The sequence below is a fragment of the Ranitomeya imitator genome, chromosome 7 (assembly GCF_032444005.1).
Source record: "Ranitomeya imitator isolate aRanImi1 chromosome 7, aRanImi1.pri, whole genome shotgun sequence".
Classification (NCBI taxonomy): Eukaryota; Metazoa; Chordata; class Amphibia; order Anura; family Dendrobatidae; genus Ranitomeya; species Ranitomeya imitator.
The window spans coordinates 149,796,273-149,817,688 of NC_091288.1; the positions used below are offsets into that span (position 1 = coordinate 149,796,273).

The 21,416-nt window shown below is 42.8% G+C and overlaps 1 protein-coding gene across 1 annotated transcript in view; it reads right to left on the reverse strand.

Annotated features, from left to right (window-relative positions):
- Window positions 1-14,980: 14,980 nt before the first annotated feature.
- Window positions 14,981-21,416, reverse strand: part of LOC138646118 (demethylrebeccamycin-D-glucose O-methyltransferase-like) — a 63,805-nt gene continuing 57,369 nt past the window's right edge. Inside the window, exons 5-6 of the mRNA XM_069735580.1 lie at window positions 15,889-16,054; window positions 14,981-15,099 (exon numbers count right to left, since the gene is read on the reverse strand). Coding sequence (XP_069591681.1) covers window positions 14,981-15,099; window positions 15,889-16,054 — 285 coding nt within the window. The remainder of the gene's footprint in view (window positions 15,100-15,888; window positions 16,055-21,416) is intronic.

Below are 21,416 nucleotides of genomic sequence, written 5' to 3' on the forward strand. Positions count from 1 at the left end.
AACCCTAAACTTAACAGCGCAACTAGAAGTAGCCGTGGGGGGTACCTAACACTCCCTAGACCCCTCGACACAGCCTAAGGACTAACTACCCCTAAAGACAGAAACAGGAAACCTATCTTGCCTCAGAGAAAATCCCCAAAGGATAGACAGCCCCCCACAAATATTGACTGTGAGAGGAGAGGGAAATAACATACGCAGAAATGAAATCAGGACTTAGCATAGGAGGCCATACTAGCTAAAAAGAAAGAATAGAACAGAGTACTATGTGGTCAGTATTAAAACACTAGAACATATCCACCACATAAAATACAAAACACCACATCTGACTAAAGACATGGAGGGTATATCTGCATCTCCAGAGAAATAGCTAGGCTGCAAAAAATCCTTCACAGACTAAGCTGGACAAGACAAAAACATGAAAATGCACAGAACTATAAGGTCCACAGTAGGTGGACAGCAAAAACAAAGCCAGGACTTATCTTTGAAGAAAAGCACAGCAAACAGGAGAGACCAGAAGGGATGTGAATCCTCCAAAAACAATGGACAACTGGCACAGATTAAAGGATCAAGCAAGGCTATATAGCCCAGCCCAAATTGCAAAAAATAGATACACCTGATAAATGCTGCGATCCAACTACCGCAGCACTACCACTCATAACCACCGGAGGGAGCCTAAGAGCAGAATTCACGACAGTACCCCCCCTTGAGGAGGGGTCACAGAACCCTTACCAGAGCCCCCAGGCTGATCAGGACGAGCCAAATGAAAGGCACAAACCAAATTGTCAGCATGAACATCGGAGGCAACAACCCAAGAAATATCCTCCTGGCCATAGCCCTTCCATTTGACCAGATACTGAAGCCTCCGCCTCGAAAAACGAGAATCCAAAATCTTCTCAACCACATACTCCAACTCCCCATCAATCAACACCGGGGCCCGAGGATCAACAGAGGGAACAACGGGCACCACATACTTACGCAACAAAGATCTATGGAACACATTATGGATGTAAAAAGAGACTGGAAGGGCCAAACGAAAAGACACTGCATTGATAATCTCAGAAATACTATAAGGACCAATAAACCGAGGCTTGAACTTAGGGGAAGAAGCCTTCATAGGAACATGACGGGAAGACAACCAGACCAAATCCCCAACCCGAAGCCGGGAACCAATACACCGACGACCGTTAGCAAAACGTTGAGCCTCCTCCTGAGACAACACCAAATTGTCCACCACATGAGCCCAAATCTGCTGCAGCCTGTCAACCACAGAATCCACACCAGGACAATGAGAAGGCTCAACCTGCCCTGAAGAAAAACGAGGATGAAAACCAAAATTATAAAAAAAAGGCGAAACCAAGGTAGCAGAACTAGCCCGATTATTAAGGGAAAACTCAGCCAATGGCAAGAAAGCCACCCAATCATCCTGATCAGCAGACACAAAGCATCTCAATTAAGTTTCCAAAGTCTGATTATTTCGCTGGGTCTGGCCATTTGTCTGAGGATGAAATGCGGAAGAAAAAGACAAATCAATGCCCAGCCTAGCACAAGAGGCCCGCCAAAACCTAGAAACAAACTGGGAACCTCTATCGGACACAATATTCTCCGGAATGCCATGCAAACGAACCACATGCTGAAAAAACAACGGAACCAAATCAGAAGAGGAAGGCAATTTAGGCAAAGGTACCAAATGAATCATCTTAGAAAACCGGTCACAAACCACCCAGATAACCGACATCCTCTGGGAAACCGGGAGATCTAAAATAAAATCCATAGAAATATGTGTCCAAGGTCTCTCAGGGAGCGGCAAAGGCAAAAGCAGGAACAGCAAGGCTTAGCCCGTGCACAAATCCCACAGGACTGCACAAAAGAACGCACATCTTGCGACAAAGAAGGCCACCAAAAGGACCTACCAACCAAATCTCTGGTACCAAAAATCCCAGGATGGCCAGCCAACACAGAACAATGAACCTCCGAAATCACTTTACTAGTCCATCTATCAGGAACAAACAGTTTCCCCACTGGACAGCGGTCAGGTTTATCAGCCTAAAACTCCTGAAGAACCCGTCGTAAATCTGGGGAGATGGCAGAAAGAATCACCCCTTCCTTCAGAATGCCGACCGGCTCAAGAACCCCAGGGGAATCAGGAAAAAAACTCCTAGAGAGGGCATCCGCCTTAACATTTTTAGTACCAGGAATGTACGAGACCACAAAATCAAAACGGGAGAAAAACAGGGACCATCGAGCCTGTCTAGGATTCAGCCGTTTGGCAGACTCGAGGTAAATCAGATTCTTATGATCGGTCAGGACCACAATACGGTGCTTGGCCCCCTCAAGCCAATGTCGCCACTCCTTAAATGCCCACTTCATAGACAACAACTCCCTATTGCCGACATCATAATTGCGTTCCGCAGGTGAAAACTTCCGAGAAAAGAAGGCACACGGTTTCATCAAGGAACCATCAGAATTCCTCTGAGACAAAACGGCCCCTGCCCCAATCTCAGACGCGTCAACCTCAACCTGAAATGGAAGAGAAACATCCGGCTGAGGCAACACAGGGGCAGAAGTAAATCGGCGTTTAAGCTCCTGAAAGGCAGAAACAGCCGCAAAGGACCAATTCGTCACATCAGCGCCTTTCTTCGTCAAATCGGTCAGAGGTTTAACCACACTGGAGAAGTTGGCAATGAAACGACGATAAAAATTAGCAAAGCCCAAGAATTTCTGAAGGCTCTTCACAGATGTGGCTGAATCCAATCATGAATGGCCTGAACCCTAACCGGATCCATTTCTATAGATGCGGGAGAAAAAATGAAGCCCAAAAAAGAAACCTTCTGCACTCCAAAGAGGCATTTTGGCCCCTTCACAAATAAAGCATTATTACGGAGGATCTGAAGTACCATCCTGACCTGTTTCACATGAGACTTCCAATCATCGAAAAAAATCAAAATATCATCCAAATATACAACCATGAATTTATCAAGATAACTCTGAAAGATATCATGCATGAAGGATTGGAACACAGATGGAGCATTAGAGAGTACGAATGGCATCACAAGGTATTCAAAATGGCCTTCGGGCGTATTAAATACAGTTTTCCATTCGTCACCCTGCTTAATACGAATAAGATTATATGCCCCTCGAAGGTCAATCTTAGTAAACCAGCTAGCCCCCTTAATCCTAGCAAACAAATCAGTAAGCAAAGGCAACGGGTATTGAAATTTGACCGTGATCTTATTCAAGAGGCGATAATCAATACAGGGTCTCAAGGAGCCATCCTTCTTGGCAACAAAAAAAAAACCTGCTCCCAATGGTGAAGAAGATGGCCGAATATGCCCCTTCTCCAAAGGCTCCTTAATATAGCTCCGCATGGCGGCAATTTCTGGCACAGACAGGTTGAAAAGTCGGCCCTTAGGGAACTTACAACCTGGAATCTAGTTAATAGCACAATCACAGTCCCTATGTGGTGGAAGGGAACTGGATTTGGGCTCATCGAATACTTCCTGGAAATCTGACAAAAACTCAGGAATTTCAGAACAGGGGGAAGAGGAAATTGACATCAAAGGAACGTGACCATGAACCCCCTGACAACCCCAACTAGTCACAGACATAGATTTCCAATCTAACACCGGATTATATATACATAGGCGTCAGTAAGTAATATATACAAAGCGACTCAATATTAATGCTATACACGAGATATACGAGTCAAATAATTGCCATGAGTACTACTAGCAAAATATATTTATTAGATTTTCACTGAAAATTATACATATCATATATGGTAGAAAATAGATAAAAGGATGTGACTGCATCCACAGGTGCAAAAAGTCCAGGTATAGCCGACAAAAACACAATAAGTTACAATGCATACATAATATTGAGGTATACAAAAATGCAAATAGCCCATGTGTGTGGCAGACAAAACATCAAGGTGGGTGTTATCTATACATAGTAATCCTGATAATGCCTCATGTAACTGCGACACATTAAGTATACATAGACCGCATTATATAAACAGCTAGTTAGCAAAGTAAAGAGTTAATTACCCATAGTTTGTGTCCTGTCTGGCTCCTGGATGAACCCCAACGCGCGTTTCGCGTGTATGTGTTGCCGCTTTCTCAGGGGCAACACATACCATATATGATATGTATGATTTTCAGTGAAAATCTAATAAATATATTTTGCTAGTAGTACTCATGGCAATTATTTGACTCGTATATCTTGTGTATAACACCGGATTATGTAGATGTAACCATGGAAAACCCAGCACAATATCATCATGCAAATTATGCAACACCAGAAAACGACAATCTTCCTGATGGGCTGGCGCCATGCGCATGGTCAGCTGTGTCCAAAACTGAGGTTTATTTTTAGCCAACGGTGTAGCATCAATGCCCCTTAAAGGAATAGGGTTCTGCAAAGGCTGCAAGGGGAAACCACAACGTCTGGCAAATTCTAAGTCCATTAAGTTCAGAGCGGCGCCTGAATCCACAAATGCCATAACAGAAAATGATGATAATGAGCATATCAAGGTCACAGATAACAGAAATTTAGGTTGTACAGTACTGATGGTAACAGAACTAGCGATTCTCTTTGTACGCTTAGGGCAATCAGAAATAATATGAGCAGAATCGCCGCAGTAAAAACACAACCTATTCTGACGCCTGAATCTTTGACGTTCAGTATTAGACAAAATCCTATCACACTGCATAGGCTCAGGGCTCCGCTCAGAGGACAACGCCACAGTGTGCACAACTCTGCGCTCGCGCAAGCGCCGATCAATCTGAATGGCCAGAGACATAGAATCACTCAGACCAGCAGGCGTGGGGAACCCCACCATAACATCTTTAACGGATTCAGAAAGACCCTTTCTGAAAATTGCCGCCAAGGCATCCTCATTCCATTTAGTCAGTACAGACCATTTTCTAAATTTCTGACAATACGATTCTGCCTCTTTTTGACCTTGACACAGCAAGATTTTCTCAGCTTGATCCACAGAATTAGGCTCACCATACAATAACCCCAATGCTTGAAAGAAAGAATCAACATTAAGCAAAGCAGGATTGCCAGATTCCAGGGAAAATGCCCAATCCTGTGGGTCACCACGCAGCAGGGATATGATGATTTTAACCTGCTGAATGGGATCACCAGAACACCGGGGTCTCAATGCAAAAAACAGTTTACAGTTATTTTTGAAACTCAAAAATTTGGATCTGTCACCAAAGCATAAATCAGGAGTGGGAATCCTAGGTTCTAAGGCAGGAGTCTGAACAATATAATCTGAAATACCCTGTACCCTAGCAGCAAGCTGATCCACACGAGAAACTAACTCCTGAACACTCATGTTTTTACTAGGTTCCGCAGCCACCCAGAGATTAAGAGGGAGGAACAGACCAAACAGGCTAAGGAAAAAAAAATGGCTCAAAATCTTTCCTCCCTTCTTCTGAGATGCAATTAACTCATTGTTGGCCAGTTGTACTGTTATGATCTGGTGGCCTTGGAGCAGCATGAGACGTACTCTGGAGAAGGTGGCACCTGTACTGACCGCAAACCCTGAACTTAACAGCACAACTAGAAGTAGCCGTGGGGGGTACCTAACACTCCCTAGACCCCTCGACACAGCCTAAGGACTAACTACCCCTAAAGACAGAAACAGGAAACCTATCTTGCCTCAGAGAAAATCCCCAAAGGATAGACAGCCCCCCACAAGTATTGACTGTGAGAGGAGAGGGAAATAACATACGCAGAAATGAAATCAGGAATTAGCATAGGAGGCCATACTAGCTAAAAAGAAAGAATAGAACAGAGTACTATGCGGTCAGTATTAAAACACTAGAAAATATCCACCACAGAAAATACAAAACACCACATCTGACTAAAGACATGGAGGGTATATCTGCATCTTCAGAGAAATAGCTAGGCTGCAAAAAATCCTTCACAGACTAAGCTGGACAAGACAAAAACATGAAAATGCACAGAACTATAAGGTCCACAGCAGGTGGACAGCAAAAACAAAGCCAGGACTTATCTTTGAAGAAAAGCACAGCAAACAGGAGAGACCAGAAGGGATGTGAATCCTCCAAAAACAATGGACAACTTGCACAGACTAAAGGATCAAGCAAGGCTATATAGCCCAGCCCAAATTGCAAAAAATAGATACACCTGATAAATGCTGCGATCCAACTACCGCAGCACTACCACTCATAACCACCGGAGGGAGCCTAAGAGCAGAATTCACAACAGTGTTGGAAATCGCTACAGCACAAGCAGTTTTGGGGCTCAATCTTCCCTCCCTAACTATATCCCTTCTTCTGATGAAGCTGCGGCAACCTCTCCCTATGCTATGATCGACAGAAGTAAGAAGGCGGTCAGCGTGCACGCCCCTTTATAGCCCCTGTGACACCACAGAAAGCAAGCCAATCACTGTCATGCCCTTCTCTAAGATGGTGGGGACCGAGACCTATGTCATCACGCTGCCCACACTCTGCGTCCTCCTTCATTGGCTAAAAAATGGCGCTGATACCGTCATACGAAATGCGACTTTGGAGCGAAGATCGCCGACCTCATGGCCGATCCCACACTAGGATCGGGTCAAGTTTCATGAAACCCGAATTTGCCGAAAGTCGGCGATTTTTGAATTTGTCCGATACGTTTCACTCATCCCTAGTTTGAAACACAGAAAGGAATCCCAGGGGATAACGGGATAACTGCAGAATCTTAGTAATGGTCTCTAATTGGGGTGCCACCTCTGAGCATTGTACTGTGTGTTATGTTAAAGTGGAGGTAGAAGAGGAGAGGCTACTTGATGCAGTGCTTGCCAACCACTGGAGCACATGCTCTTTCTGGCTCTCACCTAGAGATGGTTTGGAAATGTGGTCTGGTGTCTGGCCCACACTATTGGCACAAGCGATTTAGATTCTGAAATGTGTCATGATGCGAGTGCCTTATGGTAACCCATATGGGAGCAATATGAAGACCCCTTAAACATTTGGAGTAAGTGCCGCATGATAACCCTGTAAAAATTTGGAGTGAGGGAAGTCTGGTGACCCTGTTGCTGTGGTAGAGAAAGAGAAGGAGGACAAGAAATAGAATTCATTCCTTTTTTTGAATGGCAAGGGGTGCATGGGAATTCATCACAAAAAAGGGAACATTTGATTTGGTTTTATGCTCCGCTGCTAACATCCAGTGGGGTTGAGAAGTTTAGGTAAATTTAGGCCTTGTTCATTTTAATAAGAGTCAGCTTGTCAGCATTTTCAGTTAACAGGCAAATGCACCTATCAGGTGCCAGCACTAAAAACTTGCTCTGACAAAATGCTAGCGGCAGGGCGGCCAGCACCTCCAAAGTATAGAGGGATAGTTCATGCCATATATCCAGCTTGGAAACCCAATAGTTGTATGGCACAGCAGAAATGCTGATACTGTCGACTAGGTACTCCTTCACCATCTTTCAAAACTTTTATCTCCTGGTCAGACAACCCCGCACATCAGTACCTGGGCGCTGGGGGCGTCTAATGAAACTGTCCCAAACCTTTGATAGTGCACAAGCATTGTTAGATGGGAATTTTTGTACTATTTGTTAATTTAGAGCCTTCTGTTATTGGACCATTTTACTATCCCTCTCTGCCGCAGGAAGGAGAGATAGAAAGTTCTCCTTGTAGTGTGGGGTGAAAAGGGTGAACAATGTGTGCCAAACTCTCAACAGACAAGATTTCCTTGTCCACACCAAGAGGGTGACTCTTCATCTCTTCCTCCTCATCCCTCTACTCCTCATCCTATTCAGCCAATCCATGCTGAATACATGGGATTAAAGGGACACTGTCACCTGAATTTGGAGGGAACAATCTTCAGCCATGGAGGCGGGGTTTTGGGGTTTTTGATTCACCCTTTCCTTACTCGCTGGCTGCATGCTGGCTTCAATATTGGATTGAAGTTCATTCTCTGTCCTCCGTAGTACACGCCTGCACAAGGTAATCTTGCCTTGCGCAGGCATGTACTATGGAGGACAGAGAATGAACTTCAATCCAATATTGAAGCCAGCATGCAGCTAGCGGGTAAGGAAAGGGTGAATCAAAAACCCCAAAACCCCGCCTCCATGGCTGAAGATTGTTACCTCCAAGTTCAGGTGACAGTGTCCCTTTAAGCTGGTGGGAGTAGTAACCTCTGCAGCACAGTCAACCATCTACTGTTCCTCTTCCTGTTCCTCCTGTTCCTTATTATGACCAAATCCTCGCTGAGAAAATGATGCTAGGTGGCATCACTGTGTCTGTCTTTCTTCCTTCATCTACAGCTGGTCTACATGCAAGTCTTCCTCTTTTTAAACACCTGTACTGTGCTGTTGAGTTACAGATACTCTAAGCGATGGCTGCTGAGCAGAATGACGGCTGCCCTTAAGTCCAGGGCTATAGATAGGTGCATAGTTAAAGTGATATCAAAGTTTAACACAAGAGCATAGTTTGGTGTTTTCCTTACTAGATTTCCATTGTTTGTTATGCTTTTATCTGTATGGTTTATCCGTTTTTAATATGTGCTCTATGGACCATGCTACCAGGTGTGCATCTTGTGAGATATATCCATGCCTTAAACAGCCATTTGAGGGTGAATATATCTGCACTCGATGCCAGCGAGTTACATGTTTGGAAGCCCAGGTAATGGATTTACATGTGCAGCTTGCAACACTCAGGAGCATTGTAAACCTGGAGAGGAGTTTAGAGCTCACTGAGATTGTGCTGGCTGGGGCCAGTGATATGGAGGAGGGTGGAGGTGGAGAAGATCAGGACAGAGAATTACATAAGGCTACGTTCACAATGTGCGTCGCTGTTGCGCCGGCGACGCAGCGGCGACGCAGCGGCGACGCGCCCCTATGTTTAACATAGGGGACGCGTGCGTCGTTTTGGTGGCGTTTTTCGCCACGTGCGTCGTTTCCGACGCTAGCGTCGGACGCAAGAAAACGCTACATGTAGCATTTTCTGTGCGTCCGATTTTCGTCGGAAAACGACGCACGCGTCGCAAAACGCGCGCGTTTGCGCGCTTTTGCGCGCGTTTTAGCGTGCGTCGCGCGTTGCGTCGCCGACGCACGGCGGCGCAACGCTAATGTGAACGTAGCCTAACTGAGTAATGTTACAGGAAGGAGTAGGGAGAAAAGTGCCAGGGAGCTCAGTTCTGATCTGGCACAACTTAGCAAATATGCCTGGTTGGCTGATATTAGTAATGAAGCCCAGGACTGGGATCACTACAGCAGGACGTTGCTCCTAGAGACCTGGAAACCGACTGCTGTAAGAAGGAGGGAAATAGAAGTGCAGCGAAGTCCAGAATATGTTGGTGGTAGGAGACGCTATAATTAGGTATACAGACAAGGTCATCTGACGCTGAGACTGTGAATGCCGAACAGTGTGTTGTCTGCTGGGTGCTCGAGTTCGACATATTGCAGATCGGATAGATAGACTTCTTGGAGGGGCTAGGGAAAACCCAGCGGTCATGGTACATATCGGTACTAATGACAAAGTTAGAGTGAGGTGGAAGGTCCTTAAGAATGATTACAGTGAACTGAAGAAGCTGAAGGTTAGGACCTCCAAGGTGGTGTTTTCAGAAATACTGCTGGTGCCACGAGCATCACTGGAAAGACAGTAGGAGCTTAAGGAGATAAATAAGTGGCTTAGAAATTGGTACAGACTTCTGTCAGCTACAGGCTCTACGGTAGGGAGGAGCAGCACCTCAAAAAACGGTAAGATAATGGAGGAGCTTTTAAACTAGGATCTGCTGGGAGGAAGGGTAGTTGTGCTAATAAAGAGATAGATAGAGTAGACAAAGGGAGTGGTATACTAAGGGTTAATGAGGATTTAGGGGAGCTGGGATATGCAAGGAAAGCGGGGAGCTGAGTATGAGTAACAAATGTGCTAATAATTTTAAATGTCTGCTGGCAAATTAAAGAAGTCTTGCTATCAAAATGAATGAACTGGAGACTTTTATGTCGGTCACAGACTACGATGTGGTGGGTATTACGGAAACCTGGCTTGACGAGAGCCATGATTGGGTAACAGACGTATAGAGTTACACTACATTTAAAAAGGACAGGGAAGATAAAAAGGCGGGGGATGCATTTTAGTAAAATTCAAATTAAAAGCTGTGCTCAATGAAGACATTGTGGAAAGTTACAGCAATGTAGAGTTACTATGGGTAAATATACATAGGAATGGCAATAATGGAAAGCTGCTAGTTGGAATTTTCCTACAAGCTTCCTAATATAGCTGAACAGGTAGAGGATGAAATGCTGCAACAAATTAAAAAAGCAGCAAACAGTAAAAGGATTCTTATAATGGGGAATTGTAGCTATCCAGACATTCAATGGGACATAGAATCTTCTAGGTGTGCTAAAAGCTACAAGTTCTTATCCACACTTACAATTACCTCTCTCAGCTGGTAGATGAACCAACCAGGAGAGGTAATATACTGGATCTGGCTCTGTCAAATAGATCAGATACAATGTCAGATCTACAGATCAGGGAGCATTTGGGAAGCAGTGACCATAATATGGTAAGTCCCAATGTAATTCTCAATCAAACATTCAAAAGGGGAAATGCCAAAACCTGGATCTTTAGGAAAGCCGATTTCAACAAAATAAGGGAATAGCTTAATCGTATAGACTGGGACAACGTCATGGTAACTGGAGATACCGAACATAAATGGGGCATTTTTAAGGAAATATTACTAGAATTTTTCAGGAAACGCATACCCTCTGGCAATAAAATGTCAAGGAATAAAAAGAATCCATTATGGATAACTAAAACCATACAAAGTTTAATAAAACAAAATCAAAGAGCATTCAAAGCATTGAAAGCCAAGAATCCTGTAATAGCATTTCAGGAGTATAAAGATCTAAATAAGAAATGCAAAAAATAAATCAAGCTAGCAATTTTTTTTGCAGTTTGTCTGACTTTTGATTAGCTATCTTGACAATGGCCCAAGTCACCTTGTTCCTCCGTTTTATTATTACTAGCGTATAAAAACGAACTGGCTCTCAGAATCAGGAAAGTAGCGATAAAAGTTCAAAATATTAAATAGAAATATTGTGAAAACTAGTTTAAAAGAGGGAATCAATGTGGATCGTATCTGAAATAAGATAATGTTATATTTTTTTTAAATATCAAATTTCCTATGCTGCATTCACAATGTACTGTTGTGGCTACTGTTTATAATGTAAAAAGCGAAGCATCCAAATAAGCCTCATTCCTCAAAACCAAGGGATGGACACAAACAGAAGAAGCCTCTGTGCAATAACAGTTTATGGCTCTTTGCAGTTCAATAGCTCATAATTTATAATTTCACCTATTTTGGAGGTGGAAATGGATCCCCTTACCATTGGGGTTGCATCGGTGATATGTCTGTCCTTGCTTGAACCACAATGACTTGGGTTCCATCTCAAGAACAGTCCTAGCTGCAGTGCTATTTTCATTTATATACTAGTGCTAATATTTAGTTTTTATTGTATTACTATTTGTGATGGAGTCCATCAAGAAGCAGAACCAAAGAATGTATTTTAAGGCTTATTTCCTATCTGATTAGATATGGCGCACTTCCAAATATACAAGAATAGAGTATATTTTTCTCTATAAAGCTTGATTTTTTTCCCTCACTTTCACAAAGGACCTACTGATAATAATGGGACGATATCCATCATTTAAAAATATTGAGGCTCTTCAATTTAAAGCTCTGGTGCAGGTTGACAAACTGTTAGGACGGAACAACATTTTTGATTGTCAAAAATGATTCATTTGCTTGAAATCCACAGAACTGAAGCAATGCAAGGTAGCCTAAACCATTATTTTTTTCAATTAGATATTTTCAGCCTGAAAACTACCCATATTTCTGTATGAAATTCCTAATCTCTATGGGTTAACTGTGTAACCTTAAATATTGCAATAGGCATTGATATTATCATAGTCTAATAATCCATATCCAGTGGAATCATAATTTAAATTGACATTATCTACTAAGAGGACTCACATGTATTATCTGGTGATATTTCAGAATACCTGCTGCGAATAGATTACTTTAAATCAAGAATTGTTTTGGACATATGACATATAAAATATATCTTTTTTTGTAAGCTGGCTCACAGAAATTCTGTACATTGTCAAGATATAATTACGAAGCTTTATAAAAGATGACAGGACACTAGAAAAGTCATTGAGGTTTAATATCAAATACCAATTAAGTACTAAGATTATATTTCATGTAAAATAATCCTCCATCAGCCATTAGAATAATTGGTTTGCTGTGTGTTTCCTTAACATCCTTCTTTGTAAAATCTAATAAATTAGAAAAAGATATATAGTTTACAGAACACAGCACATCATTGCAATGAATCTGAAAAATGATTACAATGAGTTTTATCTTACTTTATGGCCCCTATAAATGTGAAACCTTGTAACCTTTTTTGGACTTTTTTTTAAAATGGGTAATTTTCTACAGATGACGTTCTTAATAGAAATACCCAATGGTTTGCCAATAAACATACCGATGTTCCATTTCTTACTGTAATACCCGCCAGGGCTGTTGGGTACTCAGTACCGGGTCCAGTCGCAATTAAAGGGGTGGTCACAATGGCAGCGACCCGGTCCGTGGCCCTGGGCGCCCAAGTAAAAGGGACGGTTTTTAAAGGGGTTTTTGAAATAAAGAAAGTTTGTGATGCCACCTGTGGTATTAGGTCAGAGGTGACCAACATTGCTTAAAGGGGTCCTTTGGGGTGATGTTATGGCAGCCAGATGGTATAACTTCCCACAGGTGAAGTAGGTCCCCAGGGCTCCTGGTGAATAGATGGAAGATGGTGAGTGGTGCAGTAAAGAAAGAAGGACGCAGGTTTGCAGTCTTTTTTACCTGGTTTACTGATGGTAGTGGGCAGCCACAGTCCAGGGACCAGATCACAGGTACAGGCAGGGTCCGGACGGCTTGGAAGCAAGTTCAGAGTCCAGCTTTACCAGGTGGAGTTAAAAGCCTTCCTTCTAGTGCTGTGTTGTTGTAGTCCCTTACTGCCTATGGCTTCTTAGCAAGGTCCTCTCAGTTATCTTTATCCATAAGTGAAGTGGGACACAAACCTGTATGACAGGTGAGTCGAGCCTTTTTACACGGTCTCTATCACGACCCGGGCTCTATGTGTCACTGTGTCTCCTGGGTGTTAGAGTGGACAAGTTACATGTAGTCCTAGCTGTCCTACCAGTTTCTGCTGTGCCTCCTAGAGAATGACACAACCTCGGTCTTCCGGTTACTGGTATCTGTGCTCTGTCAGGGAGGTAGCCTAATCGCTGCTACTCTCCCTTGTTGTCACTCTTCTGTGCTTCGCTCTCCAACACGTTACCTAAAGTCTGTTCTTCCTTCTGTATCTCGCTATCTAAGAGCTACAGCACCTCAGGCTGTACAGCCCCTCACCCATCCTTCTGCCTCAGACTGCTCCAGTCTGCTGTCTGGCACCATCTGACTAATTGTTCCCAACTGCCTAGCAACTGCCTAGCAACTATCTCCTCCTCCCAACCAGAGAGAGCAGCTCCCCTGAAGTCGAAGTAGAGCTCCCCCTTCTGGCCTGGAGTCAGAATGGTGTTGTATGTGATAATTACCTGTTAAAAGGAATCCTCCATCGCTTCCTAGTGTGACATCACTCTCCCCATGAGGAAAGCAATGCCACTGTGAAAACCAGCAAATAGATACACAAAAGACAGGCTAACGGAGCGCCAGGCTGGCGGTCAGGGGAGATATTGATTGAGAAAGGTCCAATGCAACTCCTGCCGGGTGCCTCAGGAGTGGAATAAACAGTGAGTTGCAAAATACTCCGGTCACATGGAAGAGCACAGGACACAGATGAAAGGATTAAAAGATACGCCAGGTATCAAAGTATTGGTTCCTCATGTCAGGCAGCATGAGAATATTTCATGCACCAATGTGGTGAGTTAAGCAAGCAGCAGATCCCAGAGCCTACCCTGAGGGATTTCAATCACACTATGGCTGATGAAAGTGCTCATTGGGAAGTGTTCTACAGTTTGGTATGGGGCTACGGTAGACTATCATGCCCATTTATAAGCAGCACTTGGCTACAGCAATGCTTTCTTATCTATTGCAGCTTCAGCTTCCTGGCGGGTCCAATTGGCTGACAACAGCAACATAGGTTGTATGTCGCTTCTTGGATCAATTTTGCCAATATCATGGCAGGCTGGAGATCACAATGCTATTTACAACAGTACATAAATTAAATATTGCTTCAGCACTATATGTTGTGGACTGGGTTGGCAGGCCATCATTTCAACACATGGAATAGTGTTTTAGAGCAAGCTCCTCAATATTGTCATTAAAAAGTATTTAGATGTAAAGTTCTCAAATGTAGGCCAAAAGTATACTCTTGGTATTTAACACTTTCCCGATGTGGCCAACTTCCATTTTTGGGCTTTCATTTTTTTTCCTACACTATTATATGAAGTATGTAAAATAGGGGGCAGGTCAGTGAGGAATCAGTGACTGGTTACAATCCCATAAGGATGCAAATGTGAGCAGAGCGCCACATAAATCCCTGCCCACAGACCTGCCCACAGGCCGCCTAGAAGCACAAGAATCTCATTAACTGAAAACTACAAATAAAGATTAAACAACAACCACAAGACGGATTCCATCAACCAAGGTATCATTTTAATCAGTGTTATGGTGCCAAACTGACAATGTCTGAAGTTTACTGAGCAAAATCCTGCTGACAGGTTTGCATTAAGTTCTTATGACAGTGTTTTCATTTCGTGACCTAATGACTGGACCAGTATATGCTTTAAGATTCTAGTATAATCATGCAAGAGATAGAAGGGTAAACTAGTGATTTAGTTTAATACAGAGACAAAATATGCAGCAAAATACAAAAGTATATTCAGGCAAAACACAGAAATCAATCACTTCACAAACTTATGTTATATGGTTTGTTCAGTGAATATAATTTGGTAAATGTTTCAGCAATGCATTATAGAATACAGTATTGCTCTTTCTTTGGCTTAGAAGCCAGAAACAGAACATATTTAAAACAGACATCAAATTCCGTTTCACTGGAGGGAACTTCCATAATTTCTAGAAACCTTAAACCTTAAAAAAAGAAAGACAAAATTATTTAAGATAACATATTACATAATTGCTTATACTGTGTGCTGTGTTTACCAAAGATGAAAACAAAATGTTCAGATACCTGCCCATGAGATGCAATATAGAGAAAATGCCCAACTCAAAAAGGAGAAGCAATGTCCTAGTTTGCACAAACTACAAAAAACAAAATACAAAAATAGTTTTATATGCTGTTTTTTGGAAAAAAGGGATCTGAAATTATTTAATTTACATAACTATAGTTGAGATGTATCACTGACAAGACAGATGCAGATAATGGGAGGGGAAGTACTGTACGTTGTACAGTTGTGGAAATAAGTATTTGATCCCTTGCTGATTTTGTAAGTTTGCCCACTGACAGACATGAACAGTCTGACATGAACAGTCTATAATTTTAAGAGTAGGTTATTGTTAACATTGATTGATAGAATATCACAAATAAAATCCAGAAAATCACATTGTATAAATTCTATAAATTTATTTTGCAGTGAGAAATAAGTATTTGATCCCTCTGGCAAACAAGACCTTGGGGGAGAAATGTTGTGTTAGCAATGGTTTTCTTGGTGACTGTGGACCCAGCTGCCTTGAGATTATTAACAAGTTCCTCCCATGTAGTTTTAGGCTGATCTCTCATCTTCCTCATGATCAAGGATACCCCACAAGTTGAGATTTTGCATGGTGCCCCAGATCGATGTTGATTGACAGTCATTTTGTATTTTTTCCATTTTCTTACTATTGCACCAACAGTTCTCTCCTTCTCAGGCAGAATCTTACTTATGGTTTTGTAGCCCATTCCAGTTTTGTGCAGGTCTATGATCTTGTCCCTGACATCCTTATAAAGCTCTTTGTTCTTGCCCATGTTGGAGATGTTAAAGACTGACTGATTAATTGAGTTTGTGGACAGGAGTCTTTTATAAAGGTCACTATGTAAGACAGCTGTCTTTAATGCAGGTAACGAGTTAATTAGGGGTGTCTGACTAGTCTGTAGGAGCCAGAACATTTAATGGTTGGTAGCGGATCAAATACTTATTTCTCACTGCAAAATGCAAATAACTTTATATAATTTACACAATGTGATTTTCTGGATTTTATTTTTAATATTCTATCTCTCAATGTTAGAATTAACCTACCCTTAAAATTATACACTGTTCATGTCCTTGTCAGTGGGCAAACTTATAAAATAAGCAAGGGATCAAATACTTATTTTCCCCGCTGTATATACTTATAATTACGGCTCTGGCAAAAATTAAGAGACCACCACATCAAAACCCTGTCATGGGCAGCCCAATCTCCAGACCTGAACCCCATTGAAAACCTCTGGAATGTAATCAAGAGAATGATGGATAGTCACATGCCGTCAAGCAAAGAAGAACTGCTTATATTATTGCTCCAGAAGCAGTGTGAAAGCATGCCAAGATGCATGTGATTAAAAATCATGGTTATTCCACAAAATATTGATTTCTGAACTCTTCTTGAATTAAAACATTAGTATTGTTGTTTCTAATTGATTATGAATTTGTTTTCTTTGCATTATTAGAGGTCTAAAAGCACTATTTTTGTTTAACCCCTTCATGACCCAGCCTATTTTGACCTTAAAGACCTTGCCATTTTTTGCAATTTTGACCAGTGTCCCTTTATGAGGTAATAACTCGGGAACGCTTCAACGGATCCTAGCGGTTCTGAGATTGTTTTTTCGTGACATATTTGGCTTCATGTTAGTGGTAAATTTAGGTCAATAAATTCTGCATTTATTTTTGATAAAAACGGAAATTTGGCAAAAATTGTGAAAATTTCGCAATTTTCACATTTTGAATTTTTATTCTGTTAAACCAGAAAGTTATGTGACACAAAATAGTTAATAAATAACATTTCCCACATGTCTACTTTACATCAGCACAATTTTGGAAACAAAATTTTTTTTTGCTAGGAAGTTATAAGGGTTAAAATTTGACCAGCGATTTCTCATTTTTACAACGAAATTTACAAAACCATTTCTTTTAGGGACCACCTCACATTTGCAGCCAGTTTGAGGGGTCTATATGGGTGAAAATACCCAAAAGTGACACCATTCTAAAAACTGCACCCCTCAAGGTGCTCAAAACCACATTCAAGAAGTTTATTAACCCTTCAGGTGCTTCACAGCAGCAGAAGCAACATGGAAGGAAAAAATGAACATTTAACTTTTTAGTCACAAAAATGATCTTTTAGCAACAATTTTTTTATTTTCCCAATGGTAAAAAGAGAAACTGAACCACGAAAGTTGTTGGCCAATTTGTCCTGAGTACGCTGATACCTCATATGTGGGGGTAAACCACTGATTAGGCACACGGCAGGGCTTGGAAGGGAAGTAGCGCCATTTGACTTTTTGAATGAAAAATTGGCTCCACTCTTTAGCGGACACCATGTCACGTTTGAAGAGCCCCCGTGTGCCTAAAAATTGGAGCTCCCCCACAAGTGACCCCATTTTGGAAACTAGATGGACCAAGGAACTTATCTAGATGCATAGTGAGCACTTTAAACCCCCAGGTGCTTCACAAATTGATCCGTAAAAATGAAAAAGTACTTTTTTTCACAAAAAAAATTATTTTAGCCTCAATTTTTTTCATTTTCACATGGGCAACAGGATAAAATAGATCCTAAAATTTGTTGGGCAATTTCTCCTGAGTACACCGATACCTCACATGTGGGGGTAAACCACTGTTTGGGCACATGGTAAGGCTCGGAAGGGAAGGAGCGCCATTTGACTTTTTGAATGAAAAATAATCTCCATCGTTAGCAAACACCATGTCACGTTTGGAGAGCCCCTGTGTGCCTATACATTGGAGCTCCCCCACAAGTGACCCCATTTTGGAAACTGGATCCCACAAGGAACTGATCTAGATGCCTAGTGAGCACTTTAAACCCTCAGGTGCTTCACAAATTGATCTGTAAAAATGAAAAAGTACTTTTTTTTCACAAAAAAATTCTTTTCGCCTCAATTTTTTCATATTCACATGGGCAATAGGATAAAATGGATCATAAAATTTGTTGGGCAATTTCTCCCGAGTACGCCGATACCTCATATGTGGGGGTAAACCACTGTTTGGGCACACGGCAGGGCTCGGAAGGGAAGGCACGCCATTTGACTTTTTGAATGGAAAATTAGCTCCAATTGTTAGCGGACACCATGTCACGTTTGGAGAGCCCCTGTGTGCCTAAACATTGGAGCTCCCCCACAAGTGACCCCATTTTGGAAACTAGACCCCCCAAGGAACTTATATAGATGCACATTGAGCACTTTAAACCCCCAGGTGCTTCACAGAAGTTTATAACGCAGAGCTATGAAAATAAAAAATAATTTTTCTTTCCTCAAAAATGATTTTTTAGCCTGGAATTTCCTATTTTCCAAAGGGTAATAGGAGAAATTGGATGCTAAATGTTGTTGTCCAGTTTGTCCTGAGTACGCTGATACCCCATATGTGGGGGTAAACCACTGTTTGGGCGCACAGCAGGGCTCGGAAAGGAAGGCACGCCATTTGGCTTTTTAAATGGAAAATTAGCTCCAATCATTAGCGGACACCATGTCACATTTGGAGAGCCCCTGTGTGCCTAAACATTGGAGATCCCCCACAAATGACCCCATTTTGGAAACTAGACCCCCAAAGGAACTAATCTAGATGTGTGGTGAGCACTTTGAACCCCCAAGTGCTTCACAGACGTTTGCAACGCAGAGCCGTGAAAATAAAAAATAATTTTTCTTTCCTCAAAAATTATGTTTTAGAAAGCAATTTTTTATTTTCACAAGGGTAACAGGAGAAATTGGTCCCCAGTAATTGTTGCACAGTTTGTCCTGAGTACACTGATACCCCATATGTGGGGGTAAACCACTGTTTGGCACACGTCGGGGCTTGGAAGGGAGGGAGCACCATTTGACTTTTTGAATACAAGATTGGCTGGAATCAATGGTGGCGCCATGTTGCGTTTGGAGACCCCTGATGTGCCTAAACAGTGGAAACCCCTCAATTCTACCTCCAACAATAACCCCAACACACTCCTAACCCTAATCCCAACTGTAGCCATAACCCTAACCACAACCCTAACCACAAACCTAATTCCAGCCCTTACCCTAAGGCTATGTGTACACGTTGAGGATTCGTGTGAGATTTTTCTGCACCATTCTGCGGGTAAAAGGCACTGCGTTTTACCTGCGGATTTACCGTGGATTTCCAGTGTTTTTCGTGCGGATTTCACCTGCGGATTCCTATTGAGGAACAGGTGTAAAACGCTGCGGAATCCGCACAAAGAATTAACATGCTGCGGAAAATACAACGCAGCGTTTCTGCGTGGTATTTTCCGCACCATGGGCACAGCGGATTTGGTTTTCCATAGGTTTACATGGTACTGTAAACGTGATGGAACACTGCTACGAATCCGCAGCGGGCCAATCCGCTGCAGATCCGCAGCCAAATCCGCACCGTGTGCATATAGCCTAATTCTAAAGGTATGTGCACATGCTGCGGAAAATGCTGCGGATCCGCAGCAGTTTCCAATGAGTTTACAGTTCAATGTAAACCGATGGGAAACAAAAATCGCTGTACACATGCTGTAGAAAAACTGCACGGAAATGCAGCGGTTTACATTCCACAGCATGTCACTTCTTTCTGCGGATTCCGCAGCGGTTTTACAACTGCTCCAATAGAAAACCGCAGTTGTAAAACTGCAGTGAAATGAGCAGAAAAACCGCGGTAAATCCGCCATAAATCCGCAGCAGTTTAGCACTGCGGATTTATCAAATCCGCTGCAGAAAAATCCACAGAGGACCAGAATACATGTGCACATATCGTAACCATAACCCTAACCCCAACCCCAACCCCAACCCCAACCCTAGTGGAAAAAAAAAAATTCTTTATTTTACTATTGTCCCTATCTATGGGGGTAACAAAGGGGGGGGGTCATTTACTATTTTTTTTATTTTGATCACTGTGGTTTTATCTCAGTGATCAAAATGCACTTTGGAACGAATCTGCCGGCCGGCAGATTCGGCGGGCGCACTGTGCATGCGCCCGCCATTTTGGAAGATGGTGGCGCCCATGGAGAAGACGGACGGACCCCGGGAGGATCGGTAAGTATGATGGGGTGGGAGGGAGCATGGGGGGGTGGATCGGAGCATGGGGGGTGGATCGGAGCGCGGGGGGGTAGATTGGAGCATGGTGGGTGGATCGGAGCATGGGGGGTGGATCGGAGCACGGGGGGTGGATCGGAGCACGGGGGGTGGATCGGAGTGCAGGGGGGTTGGATCGGAGCATGGGGGTGGGATTGGAGCACGGGGGGAGCGGACAGGAGCACGGGGGGAGCAGAGCACAGGACTGAGGGGAGCGGGGCAGTGTGCAGGACTGATCGGTGGCTTGGGGGGCCATCGGTGGGGTGGGGAGGGCACATCAGTGTTTCCAGCCATGGCCGATGATATTGCAGCATTGGCCATGGCTGGATTGTAATATTTCACCAGTTATAATAGGTGAAATATTACAAATCGCTCTGATTGGCAGTTTTACTTTCAACAGCCAATCAGAGCGATCGTAGCCACGGGGGGGTGAAGCCACCCCCCTGAGCAGTACTACCACTCCCCCTGTCCCTGCAGATCGGGTGAAATTGGAGTTAACCCTTTCACCCGATCTGCAGGGACGCGATGTTTCCATGACGCCACATAGGCGTCATGGGCCGGATTGGCACTGACTTTCATGACGCCTACGTGGCGTCAAAGGTCGGGAAGGGGTTAATTTTAGACCACTTTTCTTTGTCAGAAAAAAATACATTTATTGCTTGGAACTTCGGAGACATGTTGTCAGAAGTTTATAGAATAAAATAATAATTTACATTTTACTCAAAAATATACCTATATAGAGAAAAATCAGACAAACTGAACATTTTGCAGTGGTCTCTTAATTTTTGCCAGAGCTGTATTTAAGTCCATGCAACTGAATCGGAGTTTACAATATAAACTCCATTGGTCTTTGGAATGAAAAAGTATGTAAATTAAAGTGGTATTCTCATCTCCAAAATCCTATCCCAGAATGTAGAAGGTGTAATAATAATAATAATAATATTAGCAAATACCTCCAATTATAAATGCAGTGTAGTTCTTCTGATAAGCTATGTCGCTTACCCCACATGCTGCAGTAAATTTCAGCTGTATATGTGTCCTTGGATTGACATACAGCTAAAATAGGCGCTGGCACGGGCACCCCACCCTCCAGCAAATGCGCAGTGCCACCCTAGCTGATGAATAAATAGCTTATGGAAGTGACCCAGGAGGCATATACCAC